Source organism: Pan troglodytes, chromosome 17, assembly GCF_028858775.2.
Source record: "Pan troglodytes isolate AG18354 chromosome 17, NHGRI_mPanTro3-v2.0_pri, whole genome shotgun sequence".
In the NCBI taxonomy this organism is placed as follows: domain Eukaryota; kingdom Metazoa; phylum Chordata; class Mammalia; order Primates; family Hominidae; genus Pan; species Pan troglodytes.
The window spans coordinates 87,148,538-87,166,220 of NC_072415.2; the positions used below are offsets into that span (position 1 = coordinate 87,148,538).

The following is a 17,683-nucleotide window of genomic DNA, read 5'->3' on the forward strand; positions in this document are numbered from 1 at the left end:
CACGGACGAGAGACTTCCTTCGAGAATCTCCTCCAGAAGCAAAACATTACTGACTCAAAACGTTTGAGAGGCTGCTATCAAGGGTGAACCTCGTAAGATTGTTCTCTGATATCACTAAGAAATTCTGCATGTCAAACACAACATTCACAAGAAATTCCCATGGGCGGGCGCTGCAACTGCTGGACACCCCGCCCAGCAGCCTGAAAGCACGCTCACGCCTTAGGGGAGGCTGCTGGCTCCCAAATGCAAACACAGTTTCATAAAACCACACCAGTACCATGCCTTACGCTCATTCTCAAGTCAGACATGGCTCCATTTGGGGTTTTTCTTACTGTAACCAGGTTATTGACCATTCATGGGTTTTTAAAGGGTCTTTTTTTCTTCTTTTTTTTTTTTGACACGGAGTCTCGCTCTGTCGCCCAGGCTGGAGTGCAGTGGTGCAATCTCGGCTCACTGCAACCTCCACCTCCTGGGTTCAAGTGATTCTCCTGCCTCAGCCTCCGGAGTAGCTGGGATTACAGGTGTTCACCACTACACCCGGCTAATTTTGTATTTTTAATAGAGATGGGTTTTCACCATGTTGGCCAGGCTTGTCTTGAACTCCTGACCTCGTGATCTGCCTGCCTTGGCCTCCCAAAGTGCTGGGATTACAGGCGTGAGCCACTGTGCCCAGCCTAAAGTTTCTCTTTAAAAGGATGCCTTTTCTATATTATTTTATTCCTCTCTTTAGGAGCTCACTGAAGTTTTATGGAAGCACCACACAAGTCAGCAGGGTGGGCTTTGGGGGGTGCATCACATCCAGAGGCAGTCCACACAAGGTTCCGTTGCTCATAAGTGCCGGTTCCCGGACTCTGCAGGAGGCACACCTTAACGGGGACACTTTACTGCGGGTGCCGCGTTAAATGACGACTGTAGGACTCTCCCACGTTGAGGTGAGCGCAGGAGAGCTTACTTGTACATTTGTGCTATGGTTTACAGCACATCAGCATTGTCCTTTTCTATTTGGGGCATTCATAAGTGTGACTGTATTTTTCAGAGAACTTTACCTCTGAACTCAAAATTAACTTTTGTATGATTTTGGGAAACACCCCAATTTTTCTCATGACAAACAGAGCTAATACCTGTCTAGTAGGGCAATGGGAGAATAAGGGTCGCCACAGCCAGCACACAGGAGAGCTCTGTTGTCCCAGGGGGGAGCCACTCGCAACTGTGGCCACTTCCATCTAAATTGCTTAAAAATATGACATTAAAAACACAGTTGTTCAGTTATAAGGGTCTCGTTTTGTGTGCTGTGGGCCACATGTGTCTAGAGGCTAACGTGTCACCAGGCAGCACAAATATAGAACATCTCCATTATGGCAGAACATCCCACTGGAGGTGCTGCAGGGGAGTGTCTTGATAGTAAGTTACCAACAAATGCGAGCTGTGACCACGTTGTGTGGCCATTTTAATGCACTTCTGCCTACTAAGAGATCGTCTAATATTCTGCTATTGAGTTCAAGAGTTTTCTAGAGGTTTGTCATGTGGGAGGTGTGTGAAAGAGTTCTAAACTCTGCTGAAGATAAGGCACAGTAAAAAGCCTGTCGGCACCCACACAATCTAAGAATTTTCCAGGCATTTCTCAGTGCCTGCATGTGTCCAAGTGTCAGGTGAGATCAGTGAGTGTCTTTAGCCCCTACTTTTCAGTTCCCTAAGCTTTTAAACATATATTAAATGACCAATTTAAGAATTACATGAGTTCTCAAAAAATCTGCTTATGTGACTTACCTATAAAGTAGAAATTTTACACGTACAGATCTGTCAATTGCCAGCACACTGCAGTCAGATCAGAAAGGAAGAATTTCCCAGGGAATTTAGTGCTCAATGGCATGACAGCCGTGTCACAGCAATCCAGGTGTGGGTTTGGATGACCGGAAGGAAGTGACTTTCTGAGTGATCGGGCTTTCCTTTCTGTGAAATGGTTATGGTGACAGGGGTCGGTTTCAACACATAATTGCAAGAGGAAGTGTAAGGGAGGGACAAACAGCACATTGGATTTGGGGGTTTGACGGGTCTGGGCTTCAGTTGCACCTCTGCTGCTCTCCAGGGAGGATGGATGGCTTTTCCTGCCCCCTTCACATTTATGTGCTCAGATGTCACCCAGTCTTGTGGCTTCTGGACCTGCCTCTGGGCAGGGGAATGTCTGGAGATGTTCCGTAGACACCCCAGGCAGTTAGGATTCATTCTTTTAACAAACAGTTCCTCAACGTCAGCACCCGCCATGTGCACGCACCATTTGGGCCTGAGGACACCTCCGTCAGCAAAAACAAAGTTTACGCTCACTGGACTTAATTTTACTGCAGAGAGAGATGATTGCATAAAGCAGCTGTGAGCTAGTGATGGCTTAAAATATAATTATTTTTCATTCCTGAGGATGATATGACAAGAACAGAACTCACTAAAGATGTTAAATACCCTGACAATCTCTTGCACGTAGGATAAAATGTTGCAGGATTTATGATTCCATAAAGGAATGGCCGTGAGAAAATAACTCCTAGTTGGAAAAAGTCAGTGACATTTCACAGCTGGGCTGTCAGTAGTTTTAAAGGAAAAGCATTTTTCCCATCAAAGTGAAAGATTCTATTTACATGTTGATGGAAAGAGCTGAATTGCTTCAATGCCTTTGTGTATATTTGCAAACTAAATGTCTCATTTCTCAGAATGTCATTTTAATAGTATCTGGAGAGTGTCATCAAGAAAGAGTTGGGTTTTAATGATAATTAAATATGGAGCAGATTCTGCAGGGGGTGTGATTACCCCTGGAGAGGTGCAGAGCGTGCGCCTCATTCCTCCTGTCTGCAGTTAGATTTGATGTGCAGCTTAAATAAAAAAAAAAATCTGTTTAATTTGGAACACCAAACAGACCAATAAGTTACTCTCCACTGTAAAATTTACATATGATTTTAAAGGCTCTCAGATCTTATTTTTAAGTGTGGTATCTTTTTTCTTAAGCTGATTAAATAGAAAAATCCAGAAATATTGCTAGGCATCTTTGTAGAACCTTTTTGAGCCTGATATGACGACCAGGGAAAGCCCAGTGTCTAGCTCTTCTCAGCCCGCCCACAGCTGAAAAGCAGGTTTCCAGACTTATTGCTTGTTAGGTTTTGGAATGTTTTGGAGCTCACCACTTGATTTCACCCATTTTGGGCAAATGTAAAAGTGTGAAGATAAACTACAGGTTGTGTGTTTATTTTTCAAGGTTCCTGGTTTACTGTTTCTAATTAGCAAGCCTTGTGAGTTTCATATGAGAAAAAGAAATAATAAGGTTTTTAGATCTCTCATCTTCCAGTTCATTCGCCTGTGAACTGAGACAGTGTTCAAAACACCAAAGTGAAAGAATTCAAATGGTGACAAATAACTCAAGGGCACTACAAACCCCACTCCTTTGGGTTGGTGGGAAGTGGGGGAGCAGGGAGCACTGGGGAAGGGTACAGGGTCCCCAGAGACCAGGCCTGTTCTGGAACCTTCCACGGACACCCCCCCACCAACAGGGCAACACAAGTGAGCCCCCCACCGTGGGCCAACTCGGGGCAAGGGCTCCCCTGATCCTTTGGATAATCGTTCAGGTAAATTTCCAAAGGTCATGGCTCACAGATGTTGGGACCCCAGCTCTCTACCTGTGAAGATGGGGTCTGCAGGGGCCAGGCAGAGGGGAGCCCTGTGGCAGCTCTTCCTGTTGTGGACAACTTTCTCCTCCTGGAACCCATCTCTCTTCTTGGCTCTCCTGATAGTCTCCCTCCCTCTCAGCTATCAGTCACCCGGGAGGATTCCATCTCCTCTGCATAACAAAAGATGCCACTGACACTCTTTTCCGCAGGATGTTGCTGCTCTGGGCGATGTCCTAGGGGAGAAGGGAGCTTTGAGCTTCCAGGATTCAAGAGGAAAACAGCTACCCTCGGGAGACAGAGTCTCAGCCAGGGCCATCTGCAGAGCCAGACATCTTCTACACAGCCTGAGACGATTCCAACCTGTGTTAATAAATTGCAGCCTCACCCAGCGGGCATCCTCTCAGAAACTGAGATCTCAATGGGATGTGTTAGGAGCTGCCAGCCACTCACAGCGACGTGGATTCATCACAGAGGGTGGCTGTCTCCCAGCAATCGCTCTGCGAGTTACATTTGGATGGGTCTGCAGAGCCAGGTGTTTTGGAAGGCAGAGCTCTTTGTGGGATAAAGCTGGACTGGGTGGAGCCGGTATTAGGGGGACACCTGGACCCTACAGCCTTGGCGATACTGAGTGGGAGAGGTTTGCAGCAGGTGCCCCAAATCAAATCTTTTTTTAAAAAAAATACAGTATTTAAATATTTGCTTATGCTTGTCTCAACCCTGGGAAGTGGGGAAGGACACCCCTGTCTCTCCCTCTATGTGAGCCCTCCCCGTAGCTTCTCTTGCTGGCCTGTGGGCTCTGCAGCCCAGGGAGTCCTGCTTCTGTCCTCAGCTCTTCATACCCATCACTGCTCTGAATGTGCTTTTGTAATTTTGTTGGTCTCCTGATTAGACTGTGAGGTATTCTGAGGACAGACACAAGGACTTCCTTTTTTTTTTTTTTTTTTTTTTTTTTTTTACAATAATAGCAATAAGAAGAAAATTAGTAACACCAAACAACACACAGCACTTGCTATGTACAAGGGGGTGCACCACACATGTGGACTTACTCACTTTACATAATGTTATCATCGTATCATGTTACCATCTTCAGTAAGCACAGAGAGAGAAAGTAACTTGCCCAAGATCACCCAACTAGCTGGTGGTGAAGCTGGGATTTTCATTCACAAAGTTTATCGCAGTGTCCTATGCAGAGTAGGCATTCAATAATAAGTATTTTTAATTAGCTGGTGGTGAAGCTGGAATTTTCATGTACAAAGTTTATCACTGTCCTATGCAGAGTGGGCACTTAATAAAAATATTTTTAATATGTGTGTGTGGGGATGATGGATGAATGCAGGAATGAACAAGCATTTAAAACATTCCTTTCAGTCCTAAACAGCTAATTTTCACCTGCATTTGGAAAGAGCACGATCGATCCACTCATGAATTAAAAACAGGCTGTGTGTTGTCAGAGAAAATTCGTGGCAAGACAGCTTGATAAATGTCATGACACCTGCAGGGCTCAGCCACAGCTCTCGGTTCAGAAGCTGTGCTAAGGTCCCAGGTCTGAGCCTTTACCTTGGGAGGCTTGGGAGGGCTTTGAGGCACCGCCAAGGCAGGGCAGAGTGGGACGTGGGGCTGGAGGCGCTTCAGCAAACATCACTCTCACTGGCCCTAAACGGCCTCTGAGTCTGGGCAGATTTAAAGGGGCCGTTCCTTGTTCCTCCTCCGCGCTGCATTTTTATCCACAGCAACCCTTACAACTGCATTTATTAGCCTGGCCCACTACCCCCTCCCCTCTTCCTTCCCCCTCCCTCCTCCTTCCCACTCCTTCTTCCCCCTCTCTCTTCTCCTCTTCTCTCCCCTCCTCCCCTCCTCCTCATCTTTATCGACCCCAACTCACTTCATACAAGGGGAGGGGGAGTGTGTGAAACATTGGACCTGTAAGCATCTCTCAGGGAAAAATATTGGTAATTTACAATTTTTTCTGACTTCTTTAGAAAGTGCTTATTTAACGAGCAATGGGTACCATGCACAAAGGGGATGGTGAACTGCATGACGTACACTATACGGGGGGTCTCAGTGTGTTCTGCCTGGCTATAGATGGCAGGGGGCGTGGGCACGGCCAGGGTTGGAGCTGTGCTGCCCAGACCTACGGTCCCAGCCACGTGTGGCCACCTAGCACCTGAGACGTAGCCAGGCCACACTGCACCATGAGATAAAATATATCCTAGAGTGTGAGGACTTCAGGGGAGAAGAATTGTTAACCATTTCATGAACAATTTTTATATGGATTCTATGCTTACATGACATTTGAGGTTTCTTAGGTTAAAGAAAAGACATGACATTAAAATGATTTCCCCTGTCTCTTTCCTCATTTCCTGTGGCCACGAGAAGACTGACGCTCCCACGCAAGGATCGTTTCTGCCCGGCTGTGCCACCTGGGGCTCCAGGCCTGGCTTTGCTCTCTGGCTTCCCCACCATTGGCTACCCGGCCTCGGGCAGGCCCGGCCCAGCTCTGAGACTCAGTCCCTGGGAGAATGAAGATGATCCTTTGAGGGTCCTAAGTATGGGGAGGGCTGCGCAAAGCCATGACTCAGCACGTGGGAGATGAGCGCTCTGCAGATGCACGCCTGCCCTGGGAGGAGCCGCCAGCTGGGGCCTGTGGCAGGAGGCAGGAAGAAGGAACCTTGCACAGGAAGGGCCCAACCAGGGTCTGCAGAAGAGAAACCAGGTCTGCTGTCTCCTGAGGACAGGGCAGAGACCGCGTGTGGCTGCTGGCGTGGAGTCCATTCCCCAGGAGGTGTCAGACATGGCGGCAAATGCCAATCCCAGGACTTTCCTTCTCTACTCTAATTGTGCGGCCGCTGCTGGGGTTTATCAAGTAACACGTGTGATAAGCTTAACTGTGATCCTCCTGAATCTATATGTGGATGTCCTAAACCTCACTACCTCACAATGTGACTGCATTTGGAGATGGTGCCTTTCAAGAGGCCATGACATTAAGATGAGGACCCACTGGAGTCGGGTGGCCCTGATCCAACGTGATGCTGTCCTTCTAAGCAGAGATCAGGACACAGACACACACAGAGAGACGGCCACTGGAGGACACAGAGAGAAGATGCTGTCTACAAGCCAAGGAGAGGCTGCAGAGGAGACCAACCCTTGGCACCTTGCTGTCGGATTTCCAGTCTTCTGGACTGTGACAGAAGAAATGTCGGTCTTTTAAGCCACCTAGTCTGTGCTATTTTGTTATGGCAGCCCCAAGAACTCATACAACACACAATGTAGTCAATGTCTGCAAAGTCCCTGGCTCACAGGAGGCACTAATACAGTGTTAGCGCTGGCCTAGATAGAATTTGGGGTGTGTGTGTGTGTGTGTGTTTGTGTGTGTTTTGTGGTTTTTTTTTTTTTTAAGACAGGATCTCACTCTGTTGCCCAGGCTGGAGTGCAGTGGTGTGATCATGGCTCACTGTAGCCTCGACCTCTCCAGGCTCAGGTGATCTTTCCACCTCAGCTTTCCGAGTAGCTGGGACTGTAGGTGCACAGCACCATGCCCAGCTAATTTTTTGATTTTTTTGTAGAGATAAGGTCTCACTTTGTTGTCCAGGCTGGTCTCGAACTCCTAGGCTCAAGCAATCTGCCTGCTTCAGCCTCCCGCAGTGCTGGGATTCCAGGTGTGGGCCACCGCACCTGGCCTCGTTTGGTGTTTTGAACATGTAGTGAATCATCCCCAGGAGGCTTAGCTATCACCAGAAAACCCCAAAGAGTAAGCCCACAGCTCAACAGATCCACAGCATTCAGAGAAAGCTGAGGGACAAAAGCCACAAGCAGCCTGGCACATGGGCACGTTCTGAGCGCTTGCTGACCCTCCCAAAGGTAACTGCCCAGCCCCTTTGATTCACACTGCCAAAAAGGAATGAATTCCTCCAGTAGCCAGTGAAGCCAAGTGTCTTAGGTCCTAAGGACCAAGGACTGCCAGGCAGGCAAAGACTGCCTAAGATAGGGCATCACTCTGTGGGTGGGTCTTGCCCCCTGCCCCTCTCCTGGCATTGAGGCACGTCCCTGGGTTCTCCAGGGCAGCTGGCACCCTTTCCTTCTTGGGTTCTGCCAAGTTCTGTAGTAAGATGGAGAACCAAATACAAAATGGGCAGAGTGATAGAAAGCTGGTAAATTAGTGAGGCAGGACCATTTGGAAACCAAATTTCCCTGCAACTTAAAAAACACAGGGAGTCAAAGGCAGAACAGGAGTTTCTTCGTTTCTGAGAAGGAGCGCTGTGCCCTGAACCTGCGCCTGCCTGGAGGAAGTTACACTGCATCCGCATGAGTGAATCACGCGTCAGGAGGGCAGGCTGCCCACTCCTCTGATGGGCGGAGTGCTTCTGCCTGAATCTGATGTCTCCTGTTCTGACCCTCAACTGGCCCAGGAAGGCGGCTCAACCACTGGTTACCAGGGACCTGCGCCCCACATGAGTGGACTAACACTGCAACTCTGGAAAAGTGTCTTTTTTTCACCAATCAGAGACATTCCCCAGTTAACCCTTTAGTTAGTTTCTCTTCCTCTTACATCCTGCCGTGGCTTATTCGGGATGAGAGAGAAGCAAATTTCAAAGCCCTGAGTCACTGAGGGCAAAACTTGCAAAGGAGACTGGAAGCTCCTGCAGGCAACAGACGAGGCCTCCCCACCACCTCCCCAGCAGCCAACGGCACCCAAAGCCTGCTCAGGAAACTGAGCTTTTATGTGAAAAAGAAGTTAGGAAATAGGTATGATTCATTTACTCTTTCGAACATCTGTAAGCCAGTTATGTGTTGGGGATGCTCCAGGCTTAGAGATGGAGGCATCAGAGAGAGGAAAGTTCCCTCCTTGATATAAGAGGGGAAGAAGTCGGATGATAAACAAATCACCAGGATCTGTATCAGAGCACTTGGCCGCAGGCTCTATGACAGCAGAGGAAAGAATCATCCAGTGTGGGTGGGGAGAGGTGGAGAAGGTGGCAGCAGGGTGGGAAGGAGGGGGCCCTCAGCAGCCTGGGCCGGGCAGTGGGGCAGAGGCAGTGTGTGGGGTAGACCGGGCAGCCCCCACCGCAGCTGCCCTCCCTGCTGACAGATCAGTAACCAGCACCTGAAACTGACAGAAACTTTCCTTGACTCTCTCATAAGGGGGAAAAATGCCTCCCAGAATCACACACAGAAATGTACAGAGTGGTAGGTGACACGGCTGGAGCTCATGTCACGTTTTCTTTTGTGGTTCAAGTTTAATGCTCTACTAAGCTATGCAGCATCACAGAACATGTACATATACTTGGAAGGGCACAAAATATTTCCCATCAAGTTTAAAGGAAAAAAAAAAAGCTCTTACTTCTTAAAACTACCTACAGGAACCATAGTTTTAACATTTCCAAGTTTTGAGGTTTTTAAATGATCAGAACTTTAAACATGAGATTTCAGAAAACAAAAGCCTCAGCATGGGCTTTGCTATGGCTCAAAATCTTACTCTGATAGCATTAAACAAATTAAAAACATATGTGGGTGTTTTACAGCGTCAAACAACAGGAAAGAAACTGTACACCACAGAGAGGTTTCTTGAAACTGGAGTTGCAAATCAGTCATTCTAAGACTTAAAATACCAACAGTGTTAACAGCCTAGAGGCCTCTGAGCAGAGCTGTTTTTCCACTTTCACTTTAGGTGAAACTTAATCCTCCTGGTGCAGATACTGTATCCAAGCCATGTTCTTAATAAATTAGTAACTTAATACATTTATGGTTGTTATTGCTAATTATAATGCTGACATTATCAGTAATACAGTTTAAGTATGGGCTGAACAAAATAATGAGTCACCCCCCCATTCAACATTGACTAGAACCATTTACATATTTATAAAATTAGTCTTTCTAAATCCTTAGGTAAGGAACTAAATACTGTTTATCACTTTAATCAAGATAAAATATACACAGGAACAGTATATAGTCACCTACTCGCCTTCCATGGATGATTTGAAAGCAAATCATGGAAAATTACTCACGTGGCTGACACAGAAATTAAGTACAAATCGGAGAAGGCCCCATTTCTTCCAAGTTTATTATTACTATTAAATAAAAACGCACTACAGACCTCAGCGAAGAGGTCTGGAGACTGAAATTCAATTCCGTTCAATTCCGCGGACATTTCTAAAGCATCTGGGTGTAAGTCGGGGGTTCCCCTGACCCTCACCCCGGCCCATCTTCAGCAGCCGGACATTCTAGTGCACCACCATCTGCCTCGAGTTGGAGACACACAATTTTATGTTGAATTAAAGTACCAACGAAATGGAATAATTTCCCTTGAGGGGAAAACATGTATGTTTAAAAAATAAAAAATGTTGAAAAATCAAAAGTATTTTTGCATCAGAGCAAAGGAATTTCATAATCTTTTCCCTCTCCGAGAACCTCCTGATACTTCTGGGAACAATCACACAGCATGGACCAAGAGCAAGGGCCGCCCCCATACAAATTAGGGTGGGTCCACTGTTCTGTGCACACTGGCAGGCTTACTCCTCAGTCTGAAACAATTCTCTAGTGTAGAGACAGGGGTAGGCAGAGAGACGGACAGCTAGGACCCCTGGGCATTTGTGGTCCTTGTCAACATCATTGGATCATCTGTCCTGAGCGTCTCAGTGGGAAAAGGGTCCAGAACCCCGATTCAGGGCACTACAGGGGAACCGAAGGCAACGTAGAGAATCCAAATCAGACAGAGGAAGCTGATGCCTTCAAATAAGGCAGACCATGGCGAATGCCGTGCTAAAAATACAAAGAAGATGAATTCTTACTAGCCGGAAGGATTCGAATGATTTTTAATTTGCAGTTTCCTGTTTGTTTAACTGTATTTTCCAAATGTTCCCTGATAAGGGTTAGGAAAGGGCTGTAGGGGAGCCGCCACTGGGAAGTCCAGTGACAGTGAGACTGAAGAAGGGCTGGAGCCAGAGGCTGAGGACCTTGGACTTTAGTCTTCGCTAAGGACTTCCTGGAAGTTCTAGGGGCAGAAGGGTGATGATCCAGTCAATAGAGGAAAATCCTGGCAGCCAAAGTACAAGACACACGGGAGCAGGAGGAACGTGGAACCTTGGCTGTAGAGCCCGGAGAGCTTTGAAAAATGCCCACGTCTGCATTGGGATCTAAGGTGGGCAAAGACCCTGGCAGGTCTGAAGTCTCTGGGAGATTCCAATATGCAGGCAGGCCAGAGCATGACCCCAAAGGAAGGAGAACTGGTGAGGAGCCAAGTAGCCGCACGCAGGAGAAAGGAGGTTATCGATCTAGGAGAGGGCCAAGGAAACAGCTCAAGTATTTCCTGTCCTTTCGCCAGACCTCTGGGATTCAGTGTGAGTTCTTCCAGAACCAGACCAGAGCGCAAAGTCAGAGCAAACTCCATGGTGGGTGAGAAGAAAGGAGTGGGACCTTCGTAGATGGAATTAGGTTTTTGAGCTAAAAGAAAGTCTGATGTGTTTCACTGTTTATGAATTGGTGTAAATTTTCATGCTCTATCAAACCAGCAGCTAGTTAGAGAGAATGCAGTTTGGAAATACCTTTTTCTAAAACATAAAAATGTTAAAAAAAATCAAAAGTATTTTTGCATCAGAACAAAGGAATTTACAATCTCTTTCCTCTCTGAGAGCCTCCTGATACTTCTAGGACCAATCACGGAATGTGGACCAAGAGGAAGGGCTGCTTCGTCTTCCTCTCCTCCTGGTTTCCCTCTTTCTCTTTCTTCTCCGTGTCTCTTTTTTCCTCCCTTTCTTTCTTCTTCCTAACTCCTTCCCTTCCTTCATTCCTTTATTCCTTTGCAAGGTCAGGATGTACCTACTGCCATGCAATCTTCCTGAATAAATTAATAATAATCAATCGTAATAAATCATAATTATTAATTATTAATAATAATTAACAAGGACCAGGCTTCCACCCAGCTGTCAGGGAAGAGTGTAGCAGCAAGAGCCCATGCCCGTAGCCTCTGACACACCAAGGGGATTTGTGTTTAATAAGAAAATGACATGCACATGTTTCGGATCAGCTCACGTCTTACCGTACTGGCCTTCTCGGCATTTAATTCTCGTTTGCCTGCGTGGTTTCCCATCCTGAATGGATTGGCTCTGCAGAGGCTAAAAGAGAAAGAGAAAGTGTCAGCCCTAAGTCTAGTGCTCTTAGAGTTTTCGATGTTGTTTTTCCATCAGAAAGACAATCCTGTGATATATGTAACGCCCATTTTTGAGAAGACGAAACCAAGGCCCTGAAAACAGAAGAGACACGTCCAAGTCATCTTATTAACACATGCTATCTTTCCATCCCATGCAAAGAGCTAGAAAACAGAACCGCACCAACATCCAAATTCTGTTCAGTAACACACTTCAACCTGTCTTGAGAAATCTTGCAGATCTGTGTATATGTACAGAAATATCTATCTATTCATCCACCCATCCATCTATCCATTCATACCTATGTACACACACACAGAGAATTATATCCCATACTCAGGTGCATTGTTATGAGATGAACTGAGATGTCAGAAAGGTGCTGACACTCTTCTAGAACTAAAAGGTAGTAAGAAGCTATTCATGCTCACTGCTTTAAAGAAACCGTGTGAGCACAGAAAGAGCCAACATTAGACCAAGGACAGCTTAACAGACAAGTGTCCAAAGAATCTGCAGAATTTGTAGGGAAGATAAAGATGGATTTAAAAAGCATATTACTCCTCATTTTTATTTTCTAACCCAAACCTTAGCAGCACATTTATGATTTTTCCCCAAGATATGCAAAGAACGGAAGAATTGAGCCACACCCATTCCAAGCAAATTGCTCCTTCCAGCCTTCCTGCGGAACCTGCCCTGGCCTTGGGGCTCTTCAGCTGAGGGCCACTGGAACCATCAGCCCAGACCACGCTGCAGGTGACCAGAGTCTTTAAGGACAATGACAACATGTTTTCCATGATGGATGTATTCTTTTGCAAAAAAGTGTGAGTACCCATTCTCCTGTAGAACCCAGGAACAGCTTTCCTTGAGAGGGAACAAGATGAACTGTCTTCTGAACACGGGGAGAGAGGACTCTCCAAAATAGTAGATACACCCGAACACAATGCAAATTGTGTTCCTCAAAAGTCTCTCTTTAGAAAAGAGAATTGCCTGACAGCTGAGCTTTTCCATCTCCCATGTTACCGGGGTCCCTTTTTGGTGGCTCAGGAAGACTGGCTGAGGACACTTTTCTGCAGGCGGGCACCCGCATCACCCCACAGCCACTGGAAGGATTGCTGAGAAGAGAAGCAAACGCCTACAGCACAGTCACCACTCCCTGAGTCCACCTCCCTCATGTGTGTGGGAGACGACTAGCAGCGGACCACAGACTGGAAACCCCACCCACCTTCAGGGTGTGTGATGGAAACTGGGGCCCGCCATAAGACTTCCGGTGAGGGGCTCGTGCAGGGAGATTTAAAACACGTGTACTTCAAGCAACTTAGGTCAAAGTGCCCACAGATGAGGCTCTGCGAAATCAAAGACGCCGTTCTAGTGATGATATAAACACAACCCACCTGCAAGAATCAGGTGCCTTCCCCATGCTTCATGGCATGAGAGTGAAAAAAGCAATAATAGTTTGATATGTATGATTTTAAAAACGCAAGGCTACCTTTGCGGATGATTTCGGTGTCCAGTGCGATTCTACCTTCCCAATTTATTTAAATTGGACAACCAAAAAAACCTTGAAGGGGCATTCTTCTCATTGGGAAATGAGGGTTTGTTGCACATGTGGTGCCTTACTGGATAAGAATGGGTTAACCAAGGGAAAGGCCAAATTCACTGTGTCCTTTTGGGGTCTAAGAAAGAAGGGCTGTGTTCCTTGTGAGGTGTTGTTTGAACCCTGGGTACACAGGGGCTGTCATTCCCTAATTCTGGCTCTCTAATTCCATGTGGTGTTGTTTTAACTAAATATTAAGAGCTTGCAGGATGGACACACATTATAGAATAAAAACATGTCAAATATCTGTCAATCCATCTTTCTGTTTAAGAAATGAGAACTGGTCTATTCAAAGCTAAACACAGGCAAAAACAGGTAACTTCCTTTAGTTAAGGTTGACAACTTGGACCTTTGGGGGCATTTTGCCCGTCCAGACATAAATGAACCTCCTATCACCGGCTGTGTTCTCCAAGTGCCTGTTCCTGGCCCAGGCATCATCTCATCTCTGCCTCCTGTGAGCCCTCGCCTGCCCAGTCCCCTTCCTGTTCCCTGGCTCTATCCGTTTCTCACCCTCCTCCTACCACCTCCTTATGCTGGGACTAGGCAAACACAAATGCAACACTCACTCCTTCCAGGAAACAAAGCTCCAAGGACTCGTCCCAAATCAGAATAGTGTGGGCCATGTAAATATTTTGGGACTTGCTGGTAGACAAAGAGAGCTATTTTTGGGCAAGGGGCTCTTGAACACAGCTGAAATCTGTCCACAAGGTGCTGAACTGCTCCTTGGAGAGGGGCCATGTTTCTTCCGAGTCAGTTTGTTCTGATCAAATGTTGTCATGCTTCATAGCACAACTCTAGGTTACGCTTGGGATGATTGATCTTAATCATGATTTAGAAAACTCAAGAATACTGGACACAGAATTGGTGAAAATAACTCAAGTCCAGATCAGACTTTTGAATACATCTTGTTGGATTTGACTAGTTAGACGAGCCTACTTACTTGCATTTGACTGGCCTCTCAGATTAATATAAAGAATATTTATATGAATCACTGAGGGTTGGTTAATTCTAGCCTTAAATGCAAAATTTATATACTAGCAGGAAAAGAAAGACAAGAGGAACAAAACGACAACTTGATGTGTGGGAGCCCTTAGTGGAAATGGCCCCTGAGAACCGGTAAGTGAGACGTGTCTCAAGGAACTATGGTGGGAACGACAGAGCATCTGGCTGATAATCATGAGTGACTGGCAGTCTGCCTTATTAGCTTCTGACACTCTGCCCCAGTCTGCCTTTTAGAGAAGAGCTCGAGAAGGATGAAGCTCTCACTGTCACGGGGCTAAGAGCTCAGCCGGGCAGCTGGTTTCTGTAATGTGCTGAAAAGATCCATCTGCACACAAAAGCAGCTGCATGCTTGGAGGAAATCTTTTTTATTTCATTTTTTGCAATTAATCAAATTGAGAGAGCCAGAGAAAAATTGGGTAAACATGTGAAATGCTGCAAGGAAAGTCAGCTGACTCTGAAGCATCTCTTGGGTAATTAAAGAAGCCTTTTGTAAACTAATAGAAAAGGAAAGAGAGGGAGGAACTGAGCTAGAGCTGTGGGAGGGACAGACTTTCAGATTCCATCAGGACCGCTGAGACTTCCGCGGTCTCAGTTGCTATTCAGTTCTAGATCCGATTTCCAGCCACTGGGATGACTGGACACTTTGATAATGTCTGTGTGATTATCAACACTTAGTGTTACCTCGAGGGTTAACATTGGGCACAGGCAAAGTTAGTCACCCAGATTTACTAGGAAGCAGTCCACTGTTGTTAACTGTTAGGCTCTCGTTTTTAATAATGTACACCTAAAGCAGCTTAGACTACATGTCACCTTGGTGGAACCATAGGATAATTCAGCATAGATAAAACTCACTAGCCTATCTGTGCAGGGAAATAGCTCCCAGCTGACATGCTGGGGAACAAACACCTTGTTCCTAGGTATTTTACTGATTTCATTCTCTAGGTAGTTCTGACTTTCTACGGTGAAAATCAGGCAGGTGAGACCTAGGTCTCAATCCAGGTTCCATCTGGGTGACCCCGAACAAGACTCCACTTTTCTGAGCCTCAGTTTCCCATAAAGTAGAGGTAATAAAACTTGCCTTTCTGCACTGGTGTAAGAATGAAGCCCATGTGGGCTGCAGGGCTGGGCAGGGCTAGGGCTAGGGTTGGGGTGTGCTGCAGGCGTTGCTTTGCTTTCTGTCTTCCTCTTACCTCCACCAGGTCCAGGGTTCCCTGGGTGGGTGGTGAGCAGCTGCAGAAACATCGCTACCTACTTACTATCACACATGTTCAGAGACCTCTAGATGGCTTCCCACATCTAGATGCATCCACTCCTAAACTGACAAGGTCAAGGGAAGAAAAAAGGCTAAAAACACCAGCTGCCCAGAAGTTACATCCTACAATTGCCTGTCAACAAAGCTCTTGATCCAACACACACAACTGAAGCACAGGGGAAATGCAACTGCTGCTGCTTTAAGACCACACAAAGTGTCCTGGGGTGTGGAAGGTGAGGAAAGAGGGAAAAAAGTGAAGAGGAAGGACATTCACGAGACAGCCATGCCCCAAACGCCAGACAAGTATTCAAATATTAAAATGTGAAACTGGCTGTTTTTGAAATAATTGTGAGTGCAATTTTACAAGCAATGGGATTATTGTGAAATCCCTTGTTGAAATAAATGCATCGTGAGATAGAGAAGACCTCAATGCCAGTCTTCCTAGATAGTTGGCACTTGGTTACCCAAATCATCTTACTCCCACTCCCAAACCTGCAAAAATGTAAGGAGCAAACATCGTGCCTGTTGAGGGTTAAGCTGACAAGCATGTCAGGTGCCATAATGCAAGGTCAAGTTTATGATGGCGTGGAATTCATCGTATGCTCTCCGCACTTCATTTTGTGTTTAGGCTTATTAGCAAAACATTTGCATTGTGTAGAGCTGCATGGTATACCCATATTGTAGGACACAGATCACGCTTGTGTTACTTTTAGACTTAGGATTCTTTGCACGTTGTTTTCATAACATGCTTTTGATTGCACAGTTTTTTTTTGAGTCCATGTTCAAGAAAGCAATCCTAAAGTAATGTTTCTATGGAGATAACAGGATTTATTTTACAATGATTTGCTTTATCCCTCATGTTTCTATAAACCTAAGTTAGATAATTACAGGAATAACCCTGTAAGCTTCATTCCCATTTTACAGTTGAGAAAGTTTAGAAGACTGAATCTAGCTATGAGAATGCCTCTAGGAATATATTTTAGTTATGAACAGAGTTATTTACATTTTGAATGCCCCATGTGGAAAGTATGACAGTAGGCCTAAGACATTCTACATTCCTAAATTATTAATCAATACAGTAAGAGAAGTGTGCAGTGGTGAGGGTCTCAGAAGCGGATACGAGGCAGCGTGATGCGGTGTGGGGACCGGCCATCAGCACCTGAGAACTTCTTAGAAACACACATTCCTGGGCCCTGGACTCTTTGCTTTCAGAAGCACTACAGGTGATTTGTGTTCGAGAACCTTCTTCTTATAGATCAGGGGGCAAAAACCTAAGACATATGTGATTTTTTTTTTTTTTCAGAATAGAGATTTCCCATGCTTGTGTCACAAGGACCTTCTCCCCAGTCCCCCACCTTCCCTTCTCCATGTAGTGAGAGAACTGCCCCTCTCCCCACACCACCTGCCTTGCACTGGCCACCTGGCTGCCCTGGCAGGGACTACATTTCCCAGCAGCCCTTGCAGCTGTTGCTGGTCACCGCCGGACAAGGGGCCTTTCTCCATTCCACAAGTGTGTATGGAACTTTTGTTCTAAGACCACTTCCCTAGGCATCAGATAAATTAGATAAGATTTTTTTTTTCTGTATTTGGAAACTGTAACATGTTATACCTAAACAGACACATGAGAATATATTATAAAACATATAAATTGTGGTTAATTTAATAAAATCTACCCAGCAGGATCCACTTGGGAAAGTCTTAACTTGTGTCTCTGCTAGTAGAATTTGAAGAGCCCACCATGAAGGCATCTTTTTCTGCTTTCTCTGCTTTTTAAAATCCCAGGAGCAATGTTTTCGACATCCCAGGTGCTTTGGAGTCTTCGTGGTGTACGGGACCTTAAAGCTGAGCTCGCTGTATTGCCTCGTGGCTGCTCCAGTCCTGTGCCAGACCTCTCGCTGGGTCTCGGGGTTCTCAGCGCCTGTTCAGAAAGCCTGGCAATGTTTGCCTGGGAGGAAAAGCTCCATAAATACACGCTGAAGAACGACTCTGTGGGTCCGTCAGATGAAACACAGCATCACCCAGCATCCACCGAGGAGCCCAGTGCTCATGG

General features: G+C 46.1%; 1 protein-coding gene across 4 annotated transcripts in view; it reads right to left on the minus strand.

The window, feature by feature from the left end:
* MBP (myelin basic protein) overlaps window positions 1-17,683 on the minus strand; it is a 156,549-nt gene that overhangs the window by 116,846 nt on the left and 22,020 nt on the right. For 2 of the 4 annotated variants that reach the window (XM_063795486.1, XM_063795485.1), the window contains exon 2: window positions 11,680-11,755. In XM_063795486.1, coding sequence (XP_063651556.1) covers window positions 11,680-11,730 — 51 coding nt within the window. In that variant the 5' untranslated portion in view covers window positions 11,731-11,755. Of the gene's footprint in view, window positions 1-11,679; window positions 11,756-17,683 lie in introns of those variants that run through there. The other 2 variants (XM_016933209.3, XM_016933208.3) reach the window with 1 other exon arrangement.